The sequence below is a fragment of the Capricornis sumatraensis genome, chromosome 15 (genome assembly GCF_032405125.1).
Source record: "Capricornis sumatraensis isolate serow.1 chromosome 15, serow.2, whole genome shotgun sequence".
Lineage (NCBI taxonomy): Eukaryota > Metazoa > Chordata > Mammalia > Artiodactyla > Bovidae > Capricornis > Capricornis sumatraensis.
This window is the reverse complement of record NC_091083.1, coordinates 32793004-32810008: the sequence shown is the minus strand read 5'-3', so window position 1 is coordinate 32810008 and position 17005 is coordinate 32793004. Positions and strand designations below refer to the sequence as shown.

The 17005-nt window shown below is 44.1% G+C and overlaps 1 protein-coding gene across 1 annotated transcript in view; it reads left to right on the top strand.

The window, feature by feature from the left end:
• Window positions 1-17005, top strand: part of NMT2 (N-myristoyltransferase 2) — a 57386-nt gene that overhangs the window by 17525 nt on the left and 22856 nt on the right. The window contains exons 2-3 of the mRNA XM_068987147.1: window positions 10977-11112; window positions 15869-16013. Coding sequence (XP_068843248.1) covers window positions 10977-11112; window positions 15869-16013 — 281 coding nt within the window. The remainder of the gene's footprint in view (window positions 1-10976; window positions 11113-15868; window positions 16014-17005) is intronic.

Sequence of the window (17005 nt, the reverse complement as noted above, 5' to 3'; positions counted from 1 at the left end):
TACAAGTGTCTGTGGGCACAGGCATTTTCGTTTCTCTTAGTCATCTACCTAGGAGCCGCGCTGCTGAGAGGCGTGGTAGACCTGTAGCATTTTGAGGAGCGGCCGGACTGTTTCCCAGAGCGCCTGTGCCGTTTTACACTCCCACCAGCGGTGTATGAGGGTCCCAGTTTTTCCACGTCCGCGCCAACACTTGTCATTATCTTTTCTGGTTCCAGCTGTCCTAGGGAGGGTAAACTTTTCAGCTCTGATTCCCAGATTCTAGTCTCTTTAAGACTAGACCCCTGCCACCCTTCCCCTGCATGCAGTGCAGTGCGGGGCACAGAGCAGACAGCTCGGTGAATACAGGGTAATGAGCTGCGATCAGCTTCACCATGCGGGTAGGGAGAACTGTAGCTTTCAGAGATCTTCTTCATCCTGGCAGTGTGTGATTGGAACTGTCCCAAAACCCAGAATTATTCACGCATCCATTAAAGAAGTACTTGTTATAAAAATCTACTAGTACTGGGCAGTAAAGCGTCAGCGACCTCAGGGGCACAGATAGGAACAGCTGTGCCCTTCACATCCTGACACAGATGCACACGTAAATCACACAACCACCATGCAGCAAGCTTACCACTGAACAAGGCACCAGCCACGGGAGCCCTGAGGAAGGGAAGCCCGAATCAGAGAATGCACAAAACCGTACTACCCATGGTATATTTCTAGCTCCGGTATCTGGCTGCGATGTTTGTTTAAACCCGATCGCTAGTCGGATATTTCTGGAAGTCCTTAACTACTAGATGATTTTCTTTTTCCCTACTAGATGATTTTAAACAACGGTGCAGATTTGATTCTACCGATGAAAACAAACTGCTCGTTTTGGGGATGGGAACGCATTACTATTTTTAGACCCAACAGGGTGTCATTTGGCGGGGTCTTCATGTATTGCAGAAAACGAGCACTACTTTCTATTTCAGGATTAGGGAGAACAGGGAAACACACATCTATAGCTCATCCACTTGCCCTTTTCTAAAAAAAACAATAATAATTGTTAGTGTCTTATTTTATATATTTTACTTTTTGACAGAACCATGTGGCATGTGGGATCTTAGTTTCCTGACCAGGGATCGAACCTAAGCCCCTTGCAGTGGAAGCACAGAGTCTTAACCACTGGACCACTGAGGAAATCCCTCATGTGCTTGTCTTTTAAACACTTTTTCTCACTGTTGAATATGCCTTTCATGCTTTGACTCTGGAGAGAAGTGAATTAGTCACTATAACTCAAGAAGTTTGTGATTTTAATACATAAATAACCACCAGAAAGAAGAGTTCCTCTGTGACCTAGATATGGGGTGATGAGACTGCCACCTGGGGTCCTCTTAGTGGTAAAGACCAAGCCCACAGCTCTGTTGGGTTAAATCAGCACAACTTGTTCTCCCTGGCACTATATGCGGCGGGTGGGGGTCTCTATCCTCAGGGGACCTCTAGCCTCGGCTGTCGGAGGCCCATCGCCTTCCAGTGCAGCATCTCGATGAGGCTACCAGGCTGGCTGGGAGGGGAAGTCAGCAAAGAGAAGGCACAGCACCCTCACATGCTCCCCCCCTGGGAGCTCCACCTGTTCCATCTCCTTGTCTTCCACTGGCTCAGCAAACAGCCTGCTTGGGCCCACCTTTCTCACTTCAGGTGGGGGAGTGTATGGGTCATCCCCCGGGACAGCCACAGGAGGGGGTCAGAAGTACTGGTGAGCACCAGTAGCGTTTATCTGAGTAGGAAAAACCCAGTTCTCCTCCTGGGTTCTCCTGATTCTAACCACTGTCCCCCCAGCTCTTCTGACACCAAGCATGACTGCAGTGCCAGCAGGGATCCTGCGTTGACTCTGACATCGTCGACCTGGAGACGGCGTTAGATCCCACAGGTGGAGGGCCCGGTCCCACCAGACTGCACCCTCCCCCCTGGGGACACAGTCCTAAGTCCAGGCTGTCCCCTGTGCCTCTGACCAACCAGCTACAAACTTGAAGTTCTTCCCAAGAACCCCTCCTTATAGTGGTTAATTTGAATTCACAGTCCTCAAGAAAATACTTTTTAGGGAATTTCTTGGTGGTCCAGTGGTTAGCACTCCATGCTTTCAATGCTGAGGGCCTGGGTTCAATCCCTGGTTGGGGAAGTAAGATTCCGCATACCACACAGCTTGGCCAAAAAAAGGAAAAGAAAACACTTTTTACTGCTTACCAGTTTATTGTAAAAGCATGTGATAAAGAATACAGATGAACACCCAGGTGGAAGGGGTGTGTGGGGCAAGGGCTGAGGGCTGAGACATGGAGCTCCCAAGCCCTCTTCAGGGTCCACACTCCCAGCCTCTCCCCAGGTTCACCAGCCGGGAAGGTCTCTGCTCCTGAAGGCTTATGACTGATAATTAACTCCATTTCCTGCCCCCTCACATCTCTGGAGAACTGCAGATGGGGGATGAAAATCTCAAGGTTCTGATCTTTATGGCCATCCAGGAGCCCACCCAGAGGTACCTCATGAGAACAGAAGACACTGCTACCACCACCTGGGAAATTCCAACAGTCTAGGACCTCTGTGCCAGGGACTGGGGTCTTACATTTTCTCTATTATCTCACATATATTTTTAAAGAGAGAGATGAGAGACTTTCTGTTCTTAGGGAGCCTACACTCTAGTGGGAAAAGCAGGTAAGAGCACCAGGTTTTATGTATGCTAGATGGGAGGATATTGTATGAGTGGCTCAGAAGGTAAAGAATTTGCCCGCTATACAAGAGACCCAGGTTCAGTCCCTGAGTCAGGAAGATGCCCTGGAGAAGGGAATGGCAACCCACTCCAGTATTCTTGCCTGGAGAGTCCCACGGACAGAGGAACCTGGCAGGCTCCAGTCCTTGGGGTCGCAAAGTTGGACCCGGCTGAGCAACTAACACTTGCACTTCAGAGGGCAGGAGGAGCATTGAGTTAGGAGCACCTACTTCAGGTTAGAAAGGAGCAAGAAGGATTCTTGAAAGAGGTGATTCTTGGCTTAACTCTTTGCTTTTTTTTTTTTTTATTTTATTGAAGTATAGTTGATTGTTGTGTTAAGTGGTTCAGTTACACATACATATATTTTTATGTATTCTTTTCCATTATGGTTTGTTATAGGATATTGCATATAGTTTGTTTACCCACTCTGTATATGAAAGCTTACATCTGTTAATCCCAGCTTCCTGTTCCTCCTCTCCTTCAACCCCCTCACCTTTGGCAACCGCCAGTCTGTTCTCTGTGTTCATGAGTCCATTTCTGTTTTGTAGATAGGTTCATTAGTGTCATATTTTAGGTTCTAAATATAAGCGGTATCATAGGTATTTTTCTTTATCTTTCTGACTTATTTCACTTAATGTGATAATCTTTAAACCCATCCATGTTGCTGGAAATGGCATTATTTTATTCTTTTCATGGCTGAGTAGTATTCCATGCTATACATTCTCTATTCATCTGTTAGGGGCTTGCCAGGTGGCTCAGTGGTAAAAAGAATCCACCTACCAATCCAGGAGTTACAGGAGAAATGGGTTCAGTCCCTGAGTCAGGAGGATCCCCTGGAGGAGGAAATGGAAACCTACTTCAGTATTCTTGCCTGGAGAATACCATAGACAGAGGAGTCTGGTGACTAATTCCTCAACCAGGGATTGAATCCACGATCCCTGCATTGGAAGTGTGAGTCTTAACCACTGGACCACCAGGTAAGTCCCCTGAGGCCACATCTTAATATGTGAAGCTTTCATCTCCTGGGCTAAAGAGACTCTTGGTGAAAGTAAAAGAGGAGAGTGAAAAAGTTGACTTTAAACTCAACATTCAGAAAACTAACGGCATCCGATTCCATCACTTCATGGCAAATAGATGGGGAAACAGTGGAAACAGTGTCAGACTTTATTTTGGGGGGCTCCAAAATCACTGCAGATGGTGACTGCAGCCATGAAATTAAAAGACGCTTGCTCCTTGGAAGAAACGCTATGACCAAGCTAGACAGCATATTAAAAGGCAGAGACATTGCTTTACCAACAAAGGTCCATCTAGTGAAAGCTACAGTTTTGACTAGTAGTCGTGTATGGTTGTGAGAGGAGTAGTAGCAGTACCAGCAGTAGATGTGTGGATGTGGGAGTTGAACCACAAGGAACGCTGAGCACCGAAAAATGCTTTAGAACTGTGGTGCTGGAGAAGACTCTTGAGAGTCCCTTGGACAGCAAGGAGATCCACCAAGTCAATCCTAAAGGAAATCAGTCCTGAATGAGATGGTTGGGTGGCATCACCAACTCGATGTACATGAGTCTGAGTAAGCTCCAGGAGTTGGTGTGGATAGGGAAGCCTTGCATGCTGCAGTCTATGGGGCCACAGAGAGTCGGACACGACTGAGCAGCGGAACTGAACTGAACTTCACCTTCTGGAGATGTTGGGGATACGGAACAGTTTAATCCATAGTCTAGCAAGTGCTGCCTCAATGCTCAGTCGTGTCCAGCTCTTTGGGACCCCACGAAGTGTAGCCTGCCAAGCTACATGGCAGGCTATGTAGTCATGGGATTCTCCAGACAAGAATACTGGAGGGGGTTGCCATTTCTTCCTCCAGAGAATCTTCCCAATCCTGGGACTGAATCCACATTTCTGTGCCTCTTGCACTAGGAGGCAGATTCTTTACCACTGAGCCACCCTGGGAAGCCCAAATACTGCCTGGGTTTTTGTATTCTCTAAAGTGTAAGTCACTCAGTTGTGTCTGACTCTTTGCAACTATTATAGTCCATGGAATTCTCTAACTTCCATTCAAATGCTGAGAATCTCATTCTTGAGTTAATCTTTCTCTGTTCTCATTTTCTTATAGACAGCTGGGAAAAGCCAGCATGCTTTCAGCCTTCTGCCCAGAAAGGGAATGGCACCCCACTCCAGTACTCTTGCTTGGAAAATCCCATGGATGGAGGAACCTGGAAGGCTGCAGTCCATGGGATCGCTGAGGGTCAGACACAACTGAGCGACTTCACTTTCACTTTTCACTTTCATGCACTGGAGAAGGAAATGACAACCCACTCCAGTGTTCTTGCCTGGAGAATCCCAGGGACGGGGGAGCCTGGTGGGCTGCCATCTATGGGACAGGGTCGTGTCCAACTCTGTCAGACTGAATCGGACACGACTTAGCAGCATGCTCATTAGGTCCATTTTCTATTTTCTAGCTTCGCTCCTGGTTAAATAAAAAAACATTTAAATCTACAGTGAGACTGTTTTTCTACCTATCAGATTGTCAGAGATGAAAAATATGGTTATGTTTCAGTGCTAGCAGAGATGTAGGCAAACTGATGTTCTTATTTACTGTTCTGTCCTTTGTTCCTTTATGTGTGTGCACGTGTGCTAAGTCGCTTCAGTTGTGTCCAGCTCTTTGCAATCCTATGGACTATAGCCTGTCAGGCTCCTCTGTCCATGGGATTCTCCAGGCAAGAATACTGGAGTGGGTTGCCATGCCCTTCTCTAGGGGATCTTCCCAATCCAGGGATTGAACCCAGGTCTCCCGCATTGCAGGCGGATTCTTTTCCCTCTGAGCCACCCTGGAAGTCCAAGAATACTGGAGTGGGTAGCCTGTCCCTTCTCCAGCAGATCTGCCCAATCCAGGAATTGAACCAGAGTCTCCTGCATTGCAGGTGGGTTCTTTACCAGCTAAGCTACTAGGGAAGCCTCCTATAGGTAAGGTAATTTTTCCTCTCTGGCTCTGTTCATCTATGATTTTCTGTAGTTTAAAAATGATTTGCCAAGATGCTGTTCGGGTGGCATTTATCCTTATTGGTATTCTCTGAGCTGCTTGGATCTGCGGGTTAGCTCCTGCTATTGATTTGGGGAAATGCTCAGTCATTATTGTTTCAAATATTTCTTCTGTTTCTCTCTCCTCCTTCTGGTGCTCCCATCATAGGTATGTTACACTCTGTGGTTTCCTCACAGTCCTCGGATACTCTGTTCTTCTTTTTTCCATCTTCTCTTTGCTTTTCAAGTTTGGTGGGTGGTGGTGGGGTGGGTTCTGAGGTTTTCAGTGCTATGTCCTCAGGCTCAGAGATTCTTTCCTCAGCCACATCCGGTCTGCCAGTAAGTACATCGAAAGACATTCTTCATTTCTGTCAGTGTTTTGATTCTTCTCGGTTCTGTCGGGATTTCCACCTCTCTGCTCACATCACCCATCTGTTCTCGTGTGCTTTCTGTTTTGTCCATTTGCGCCCTTAACATATTAATCATAGTTGTTTCCAATCCCAGGTCCGATCATCCCACCATCCCTGCCTTGTCTCGTTCTGATGCTTGCTGTATCTTTTCCAACTGTGTATTTGGAATGCCTTGTCATTTTTTTTTTTTTTTAAATCTTGATAGCCAGCCGTGATGTACTAGGTAAAAGGAACTGCTGTAAATAGGCCTGTGGTCATGCCATGGTGAGGTGTAGGGGACGGGAAGCATTCTGCGGTCCTGTGACCAGGTCTCAGTCTTCCGGTGAGCCTGTGCCTCTAGACTGTGACCTCACAGACGTGGGATAGGATGGCGTACGGGGGCTGGAGTTGGGTATTTCCCTTCCTCAGATCAGTTAGGCTCTGATCATAGCCCAGCTGGTTAGGTTCTGATTGACTAGTTTCTGCTGAGAACAGGCCTTGTTAAGAAGCACAGAAAGTCTGGTGTATTTCTAAAATGATTCCTCTGCCAGAAGTACGAGGGGATTCTTCTCCAGTATCTACCATGGGAACCTGATTGGGCTCCAGGGGTAAAGCTCACGAGAGTGTGGGAGACCCCTGTGACTGGGCTGGTAACTCTCAGGCTTGTCCACACACAGCCTCCAGGACTATGTGAATCACAGTCCCGGGGTTCCTCCCTGAGCACTGGCTCCCGTGGAGGTTGCCACTTGTGAGTCTCTGCTCCCGGAAACTGTTGCTCCAATCTTGGGGGCAGCATTTTGTCCTGCGTCCCTCCCTCCCTTAGGGATCTCAGAGGAATTGTTGGTTTTTCAGTCTGCTAGGGTGGAGTGGCGAAGAAGGCAATGGCACTCCTACTCACTGTTCTTGCCTGCAGAATCCCAGGGACAGGGGAGCCTGGTGGGCTGCTCTCTATGGGGTCGCACAGAATCGGACACGACTGAAGCGACTTAGCAGCAGGAGCAGCAGCAGCAGGGTGGAGTGGTGACTTCCAAGCTTCTTACATGCAGAACCAGAAACTGACTTACTGTTGGTGGGGTGGAAACTGGTAACTGCTTTACTAAATACCATATTTAGTAAAAATAAAAATTGTGCCCTTTGACCTAGCATTTCCACCTATGAACAAACTAGCATGAATGGACAAAGACGTAAGTACCAGAAGATTTTTTTGTGCAAGCATATTTAATATAGGAATATTGCATAAAATATGCTATACTTACACAAGGGAATGCTACCCAGTTGCTAAAAAGAAATGAAGTAACTCAATATATCCTGACATGGAAGGAAAGAAATCCAAGACACATTTGTTCAGTGGAAGGAGAAAAGCCAGATTTCAAAATAGTGTGTTTAAGATTCAATTTTTGTTTAAAATTTACTCATAGTAAAAACAGAGGCATGCTTAGAGACGAAAGACTATTTTTTAAAAATTTATGCCAGAAAAACTATTAGTTTCCTTTGAGGGGCCCTGTTATAAGGCTGTTGATGTATATATAAGGCTGTTACTTAATGACATTTGTCTTATAATAAACATGAATTTCATAATTAGTTAAAAATTCAAGTAAGAAAATAGGAACAGATAGAGCCAGTTAAGAACAATGGAAGAGGAGACTTCCCTAGTGGTCCAGCAGTTAGGAGTCCACACTCTCGATGCAGAGGGCCTGGGTTCAATCCTTGGTAAGGTAACTGGAACCCACATGCCACAACTAAGACCCAGCACAGCCAAATTTAGAGTAAATGAATACATAAATTTCAAAAAAAGAGTGATAGAACTGATATTTCAATCACTTTTCCTTGCATCAGGTGATAATGCAATAATAATCTCTGACTCTAAATTTGAATTTCTCTCTGGGGATACTGTAGGAGAGTAGGCTCAAAGAAATGGGAATTTGAAATCTCCTTGTGTCTCTTTTGCTCTTTCAGAAGATGACAGCTCTAAGATGACAAGGGTTCCAAACAGAAATATTTTACCAGTGATTGTTTTTCGTTTTTACATGTAAAGTTTTTAATTGTAATTCACCTAATAAAAATCTTTATCAGGAGACATTTCCCCCTTTGCAGAGAAGCACTTTCTTTGGTTCTGTTATGTCAAGATTAGTGGTTTGTGTACCCAAGAGACATTTATAATGACATATTTTACAACATGCGTCTCTCCCTGACTAAAGAGTACATTAGCGGAGTGGATACCTGTGAAAGCTATTTGCCTTCCATGATAAAATAGCATTTATTTCTATGCTTTTCCTGCTCAAATGACATCTAAGCACCCTGCAGGGTCACCGAGTGTAGACTAATAATCTTCTGAGTTCCTGCACCCAGTTCCGATGGGGAGGGAGGAACTCCCCACATAACAACAGGTGCTTCTCAGACTCCAGCTGGGTGTCCCACAATTCAACTCAGTTCTGACACTGTCTTCTGAAAGACAGCATTGGATTCCACAGGTTACGGGCTCAGAACCCCCTCCTTTTGGGTTTTTATGCAGCCTCTCTTAGTTCAGTTCAGTCGCTCAGTCGTGTCCAACTCTTTGCGACCCAATGGATGCAGCACGCCAGGCCTCCCTGTCCATCACCAACTCCCGGAGCTTGCTCAACTCATGTCCATCGAGTCAGTGATGCCACCCAACCCACCTCATCCTCTGTCATCCGCTTCTCCTCCTGCTTTCAGTCAATCAGTTCTTTGCATCAGGTGGCCAAAGTATTGGAATTTCAGCTTCAGCATTAGCTCTTCCAATGAATATTCAGGACTGATTTCCTTTAGGATGGACTGGTTTGATCTCCTTGCAGTTCAAGGGACTCTCAAGAGTCTTTAACACCACAGTTCAAAAGCATCAATTCTTCAGCACTCAGCTTTGTTTATAGTCCAGCTTTCACATCCATACATGACTACTGGAAAAACCAGTAGTTTTGACTAGACGGACCTTTGTTGGCAAAGTAATGTCTCTGCTTTTTAGTATGCTGTCTAGCTTGGTCATAGCTTTTCTTCCAAGGAGCAAGCGTCTTTTAATTTCATGGCTGCAGTCACCATCTACAGTGATTTTGGAGCCCCCAAAAATAAAGTCTGACACTGTTTCTACTGTTTCCCCATCTATTTGCCATGAAGTAATGGGACCAGATGCCACGATCTTAGTTTTTTGAATGTTGAGTTTTAAATCAACTTTTTCACTTTCCTCTTTCACTTTCATCAAGAGGCTCTTTAGTTCTTCTTTGCTTTCTGCCATAAGGATGGTGTCATCTGTGTATCTGAGGTTATTGACATTTCTCCCAGCAATCTTGATTCCAGCTTGTGCTTTGTCCAGCCCAGCATTTCACATGATATGTTCTGCATATAAGTAAAATAAGCAGGGTGACAATATATAGCCTTGATGTACTCCTTTCCCTATTTGGAACCAATCTGTTGTTCCATGTCCAGTTTTAACTGTTGCTTCTTGACCTGCATACAGATTTCTCAAGAGGCAGGTAAGGTGGTCTGGTATTCCAATCTCTTGAAGAATTTTCCAGAGTTTGTTGTGATCCACACAAAGGCTTTGGTGTACTCAATAAAGCAGAAGTAGATGTTCTTCTGTAACTGTCTTGTTTTTTCGATGATCCAACGGATGTTGGCAAATTGATCTCTGGTTCCTCTGCCTTTTCTAAATCCAGCTTGAACATCTGGAAGTTCACAGTTCATGTACTGTTGAACCCTGACTTGGAGGATTTTGAGCATTTCTTTGCTAGCATTTGAGATGAGTGCAATTGTGCAGTAGTTTGAACATTCTTTGGCATTGCCTTTCTGTGGGATTGGAATGAAAACTGACCTTTTTCAGTCCTATGGCCACTGCTGAGTTTTCCAGATTTGCTGGCATATTGAGTGCAGCACTTTAACATAGATGCAGTTGATTACATCATCGGCCGTTTGTGTTTGGTTAGACTCTAGCCCTGCTTGCCTCCCTGAGGTCAGGGAGTGGGATTGACAGTTCCAACCTTCTAATCACAGAGTTGCTCCCCTGGTAACCAGCCCATCCTTCAGTTCAGTTGCTCAGTCGTGTCCAACTCTGCGACCCCATGAATCGCAGCAGGCCAGACCTCCCTGTCTATCACCAACTCCCGGAGTTCACTCAAACTCATGTCCATCGAGTCGGTGATGCCATCCAGCCATCTCATCCTCTGTCGTCCCCTTCTGCTCCTGCCCCCAATCCCTCCCATCATCGGGGTCTTTCCCAGTGAGTCAACTCTTCACATGAGGTGGCCAGTGTATTGGAGTTTCAGCTTTAGCATCAGTCCTTCCAGTGAATACCCAGGACTGATATCCTTTAGAATGGACTGGCTGGATCTCCTTGCAGTCCAAGGGACTCTCAGGAGTCTTCTCCAACACCACAGTTCAAAAGCATCAATTCTTTGGCGCTCAGCTTTCTTCACAGTCCAACTCTCACATCCATACATGACCACTGGAAAAACCATAGCCTTGACTAGACGGACCTTTGTTGGCAAAGTAATGTCTCTGCTTTTGAATATGGTATCTAGGTTGGTCATAACTTCACTTCCAAAGAGCATCCTTAGGTGCTTCCAAAAGTCTCCTCCTTACTGTGACCTAAGGGGCACCTTTAAGTATCTCATCTCTTAAGAAGTTCTAAGCATTTAGGGAACTGTGATCCAGGAACCGTGGATCAAAAGCAAATACATATTTGGTCATCTGAATATGTATGTATTTCATTTCAATCATAATGCTGCACAGCCTAATGTAGTATAACATGTTTTTCCTAAGTGATTAATTTCATGCAATTCAGATTTTACATAGTGACCTACCTATTGTTGTTTTTACAAACCCTGTGAATTTTCTAACAGAAGTCCTGGAGGGGACTTGGGTGCCAAAAAGAAAAAGAAGAAACAGAAGAGAAAAAAGGAGAAACCAAATTCTGGAGGCACCAAGTCAGACTCGGCATCCGATTCCCAGGAGATTAAGATTCAGCCGCCTTCAAAAGTGAGAACTGTGTTTTATTTTAATCTCCGTGGTGTTGTATGCCTGTGAAAGTGGGTCTGAGCAGCTTAGGCAAGCACCCTTTTGGGGCAGAGGTGTAGTTAGGGTGTTGCCATCACCGTGTACTGCATGGCAGGGGTCTCTGTGGGATATTTACAGCTTTCCCAGAACTCACGTTGGTACCTAGATAACTAAGCAGTCCATACTGGGCTTCTTTGTGTGTGTGTGTGTGTGTGTGTGTGTGTGTGTGGTCTGCCTACATCTTGCCCCTTTCTCAGCAAACTAGTATGTAGCTTATAATCATAGAAGGAAGTCTCAGTGTGACTTCCTAACTCTTGTTAGGTTTTTAAGTTACACTTAATGTTTGATTCCTTTTTGTTCAGAAGATATTCACATTTTTTATTTTCCTGGGTGTCTGTCTAATTACTTGAATACAGCACCATCAGGCAGCAGATTTCAGCGGGAGCCACCATGGGTAAGTTTCATGTTGACTTTGCCTTGGACCAGTCTGCAGCGGCCAATCCTAATTCCATTGCCAGAGGGTGGAAATAACCAAACCAGAGGTGGTCTAGCTGGGCCCTGTGTCCTGTATCCCTCTGGAGGTGCTGATGCCAGATGCCCCTTCCTGGGGTCACCCCAGTCACCCTGGCTGCAAATAGAGACCTCGTGTGCCAGGCCCAGGAAAGACAGAACTCTTGGTGCCAGACACAGCAAAAAGAGGGTAGAGTTGGGCATGTAACAAAACAGGTTATCTGGTTGTTGTAGCTCCAGGTGAGCTGGGGAACGCATGGTATCCTGGCAGGAGCTCGGTCCTGGCCCTGTTGGCCATTGAGCCAGGTGCCTCTGCCAGGCTCTGCCCCTCCCAAAGCTACCCAACTCACAGGCTCTCGTGAAGTCGTAATCAGACCATCTTTATTATGTGGTGTTTATACTGTATACATGGCAGTCATTATGGTTACACAAGTTTTGTGGGGTCTAAATTTCTTTCTTGCACAGTTTACATCATATGACAGTGGGTGAGTCTGGCAGGTGGTTTTGTTGTTGTTGTTATCAGTTTTAAACCTAAGGACCAGGAATCACCAAGAAGGAAAATTACTTGCCCCAATTTTTCCTTGACTGCTTTTGTGGGGTGAGAAGAAAGTGCAGTCTCCATCAATAGATTTTCAATCTGGTTCTCAGATAATAAATAGTCTAGCCACAGTTACAGGTTCCAAGGTAACTCGTATAAGCTGGCAAGATATCTTTTTTATTTCTCAAGGTTGCTTCATCAGGTAAATGTAGTGTCACTTACATGCATTCGTGACTATCTCCTTATTCCTTCTGTCCTCACCACCAGCTGCTGCCAGTCCCATACCCCTGGTGATTTTGGGTCCTTCCCCTACCTCTGGTCACTTAGAAGAAGCTACATAATGGGAATTTGGGATTAGCAGATGCAAACTCTTACATATAGGATGGATAAACAACAAGGGGTTTCCCTGATAGCTCAGTTGGTAAAGCAACTGATCGCCTGCAATGCAGGAAACCCCAGTTCAATTCCTGGGTCAGGAAGATCCACTTGAGAAGGGATAGGCTACCCACTCCAGTATTCCTGGGCTTCCCTTGTGGCTCAGCTGGTAAAGAATCCGCCTGCAATGCCGGAGACCTGGGTTTGATCCCTGCGCTAGGAAGATCCCCTGGAGAAGGGAAAGGCTACCCACTCCATTGTTCTGGCCTGGAGAATTCCGTGGACGGTATAATAGTCCATGGGGTTGTGAAGAGCCGGACATGACTGATTGACTTTCACCTTCTTTCACAACAACAAAGCCCTACTGTATAGCACAGGAAACTATATTCAACATTCTGTGACAAACCATAATGGAAAAGAATATGAAAAAGAATACATCTGTGTATAACTGAGTCACTTTGGGGTACAGCATTGTAAATCAACTCTACTTCAAAAAAATTTTTTAATTAAAAATAAAATGAGTGGATGAATAGAATTTTAAGGAAAAGGAACCAGGCAAGGCAGGAGGAATTGCTAGCATGTTGTGGTAGAGAAATTCTTTCTTTTTTAGTGAAGTCAAAATTGCTTTAATGTGGGCTTTTCACTACATCTTAAAACCTGAGGCTCCTTTCTCCTAAACTGACGCCAGCTCAACATAAAACCATCAATTACAGTGACTTTTAGAGATTCTTTAGTTTCAAGAATATTGTGGTTTATGCTCAAGAACCAAAATAAAATGATACTTGGGTTCTTATACACTTCATGGTGATTAAAGACTTGGACATTTTTTCCATGGTATTAAATTGGAAACTAGTGGGCAAGGAGTACAGTTGGTGTTTAGTATTTCCCAAGGAGCAGATAAGGAGAAAGAGAGGCGTGTCTGACTCTCACATCGGAAATACAGTAGTGGGAAACTAATGTGGGATCCTTACCTAGTCTCTCCTTTCTAAACACTCCATCTGGTGCTGCTCCGGAAGGTGATTGGATAGGTTTAAGAGTTTACCATAGCCGAGTTTACTGCTCTGTCACCGTGGATTTGAAAGTTGCACTTACTTGAATCTACTTTAAGAGCATCATCTGTGAAAACATTGAATCACTGTGTTGTATACCTGAAGCTAATATAACATTGTAAATCAACTAGACTCATTTAAAAGAGAGCATTGAATAGTGAGCACTGGGATATATAGCTACTTCATAAATGGTGATTTTATATAAAGACTGCTGGTCAGCCTGCTTAGGCAGAAGCCACTCTGAGGGTTTCTTTATGGAGACGGGCTACCATCATTGGCTTCCTTGAAACAAAGATGCTGATGCATGTTTGTTATGAAAGAGTTAGAGTTTGGTATATTCATGTTAGAGGATTTAACTCAAATAGCAGGAAAGAATTACTATGGCAAATTCAGTACAGACACTATAGATATATTTTTGTAAGACTAGGTTCTACTTGGCCTATTGTAACATAAATGGATGCATGTTCAAGCATAATTTAGCTTAAATATACTGTCCTCTTACTTTCTGTATAAGGTGTAAGTCTCTTCATTGTGTTGTTGGGGGCTCAGGTGGATGTAAATTCATTTGGCTAGAAATCTGTTACTTTTGTGTTGGAGGCTCAAAGGAGATCCAAAAAGAGACATCTAAAACTACCATAAGTCAACAACAATGTAACTTGGTTAAATTAGTATGTGTAATTGATGTGTGAACCTGATGATTTAGACCTCAATCAAAATATAAGGTAAACAGCTTACAAAATTTGTGGTAGGCCTGAGTGATGCTGTTAGGTGTCCAAGTGGAGATATCAAGATTTTAACCTACTTCTAGTTAGATTCCAGCACTTTGTTTCTTGGAATCATTTTAGGAGCAAGAATCTTTAGGGAACCTAGTGAGTCAAACTACCACAGGATGATCTGTATTAAATATTTCGTACTGGGGCTTCCCTGGTGGCTCAGATGGTAAAGAATATGCCTGGAATGCAGGAGATTCGGGTTTGATCCCTGGGTCGGGAAGATCCGCTGAAGAAGAGAATGGCTACCCACTCCAGTATTCTTGCCTGGAGAATTCTATGGATAGAGGAGGCTGGTGGGCTACAATCCACGGGATCACAAAGAGTTGGACACAACTGAGCGACTAAGACTTTCACACCGAGTCAAACAAGTCAGCTTCCCAGGTAAAAGGATTTGCTCCAGGTCACTGACTTCAGATTCAGAATTGAACTAAGTCCAGACCTGCTGTTAATAAACCACTGAGGGTCAATGGTACCTTTCCTTGGTGCCTGTGATGCTGACAAAACCTGAAAGCTCTGAGACTCTTTCTAACCACTTCTGAACCCACAGCGAAGAGCGTTCTTTGTATGGCATCAAAATTCTAAAACTCATCAGTAATTTTGCATGTTGAGAAAACCTCACCAATTTCCATATTCGGTATTATGTCCCACTCTCATTTCACATATAGTCTTATTTTCTAAGAAGTATTACATCATTTGAGGGATTTTCCAGGAAAAAAAAAAAGAGCTATGGAATATTCAGAAATGACAGAAATATTGGTTTTAAGGAAGGAACTTTAGTATTTAAAGGCATTGTCAATTTTATAGACTGAGGATACGCTTTACTCAAAAGGAAGGTTATTTACCACACTTGGGTTGGGGTGAACAGGCTGTGGTTGCAAAAGGTTCTGAATTCGTGGAGGAAACTGCACATCCTCATTGAAGGATTTGTTTCTGGTGGAGCATCAGAATTAGTAGTGGGTGGGATGTGGTCCAGGATAAGGCATCCTTTGAGAGTCCTTTCTTGATGAACTTCCTCCTGCCATGTCCACCTCGTTTCCATTCTAGAAGTTATTTCTTTTGTCCGTGTATTGCTCCTGCCAAGCGTTAACTCCAGCAGTGAAGCCAAAACCAGGGGCTGACTGGTGCTGTTTGATGCTCACGTTTGCATTGCATGGCAGCCCTTTCTGCTGCTCCACTCACATGAGTAATTAACCATGAGGACCATTTGCAGATGTTTGGGAAACTGAAGCAAGCATTGGCTTGATTTACTAGAGATTTTCCAGACTGTCAGAGCCCCATTAAAACTATAGGACTGTTGTTGTCTTTATCCTGTACCTTTGCTTATATTTTAATATGTTAGCATACTTGAGCCCAGGGTCCACGCTTAGAGGAGGATCGTGCGTTTTTCCAATGAACGCTGTAGTCTCCGAGGCAGGCGTGCATGTACCTGTCCTCGGTTTGGGAGCAGCGGCCGCTTCCTCATACTCTGTGTCTGTGTGTCTTTGCTGTTGTAGAATTCCACCATCCCAATGCAGAAGTTGCAGGATATCCAGAGGGCAATGGAGCTGTTATCTGCATGCCAGGGCCCTGCCAGAAACATTGATGAGGCTGCCAAACACAGATACCAGTTTTGGGACACACAGCCGGTACCCAAACTAAGTAAGCTTTTCCGCCTTTTCCCTCTGCAAACAAAGCTGGGTTAACAACAAACAAAAAAACACAAAAAGAGACTTGAATTCACTTATATGATTTGTTTCAGACCACAGATTCTGAGTCATATTTTTCCTACTAAAATAAATATTGAGTGATGACATTGGCTTTTAGTAACAACAATTTTAATATAACTCCTGTGCCTACAAAAAATCTAGTGTCCCCACACTTCAAATATTAGTGGATGGAGTATATACACACAGAAAAGAGGAGTCTCCCCCACCGCCAGTGTTTTGGTTCCAGTCTTCATGGAGTGGTTTTTCCTTCTACATAAATTTTTAGCAGTCTCACCTCAGTTATCCCAGAAGACACAGGAAATTTGCCTGTTAAATCTTACTGAAATAGAAGATTTTGCTCTGTTTAACAGCAGGGTTCTGAACATTCACCCATGGTGTTAATGATTGCCAGTGTGATAACACTCCAGTATAAGTGAATTGGGACACCTTGTGAAGGCCTTTGTAAGGGCTCTGGGTCACGTCAGAACTTCATTACTAGTCCTCTTCCCGCAGTGCCAGGCCTGCTCCATCATATTTCACTTAAACTTCTACCACTTAAGTTTCTGTAAACATAATTCCATTGTTACCCTTTCATATTATGCAAAAAAAAAATTGGCCAAAAAGTTCATTCAGCTTTTTCCATACCATCTTTTGGGAAGACCGGAATGAACTTTTTGGCCAATCCAACGGATGCTCTAAATGCCATAAAAATGTTTATCAGTGTATTACAAGCTCAACCTGTTGCTTTGACTTATGTTTATATAAAGATAATTCATTGTATCATTTCTATATATTTCTTCAATGATAGTTCCAGATTCAAATTTTAATATTTAATGTATAATATATAATATTTAATATAAGGGGTTCATTGCCATCCCAAAGTCTTATTAGCCAAGTTATATACAGATAGCCAGTTTCATCAATCATAAAGCAGGAAACAGTTGT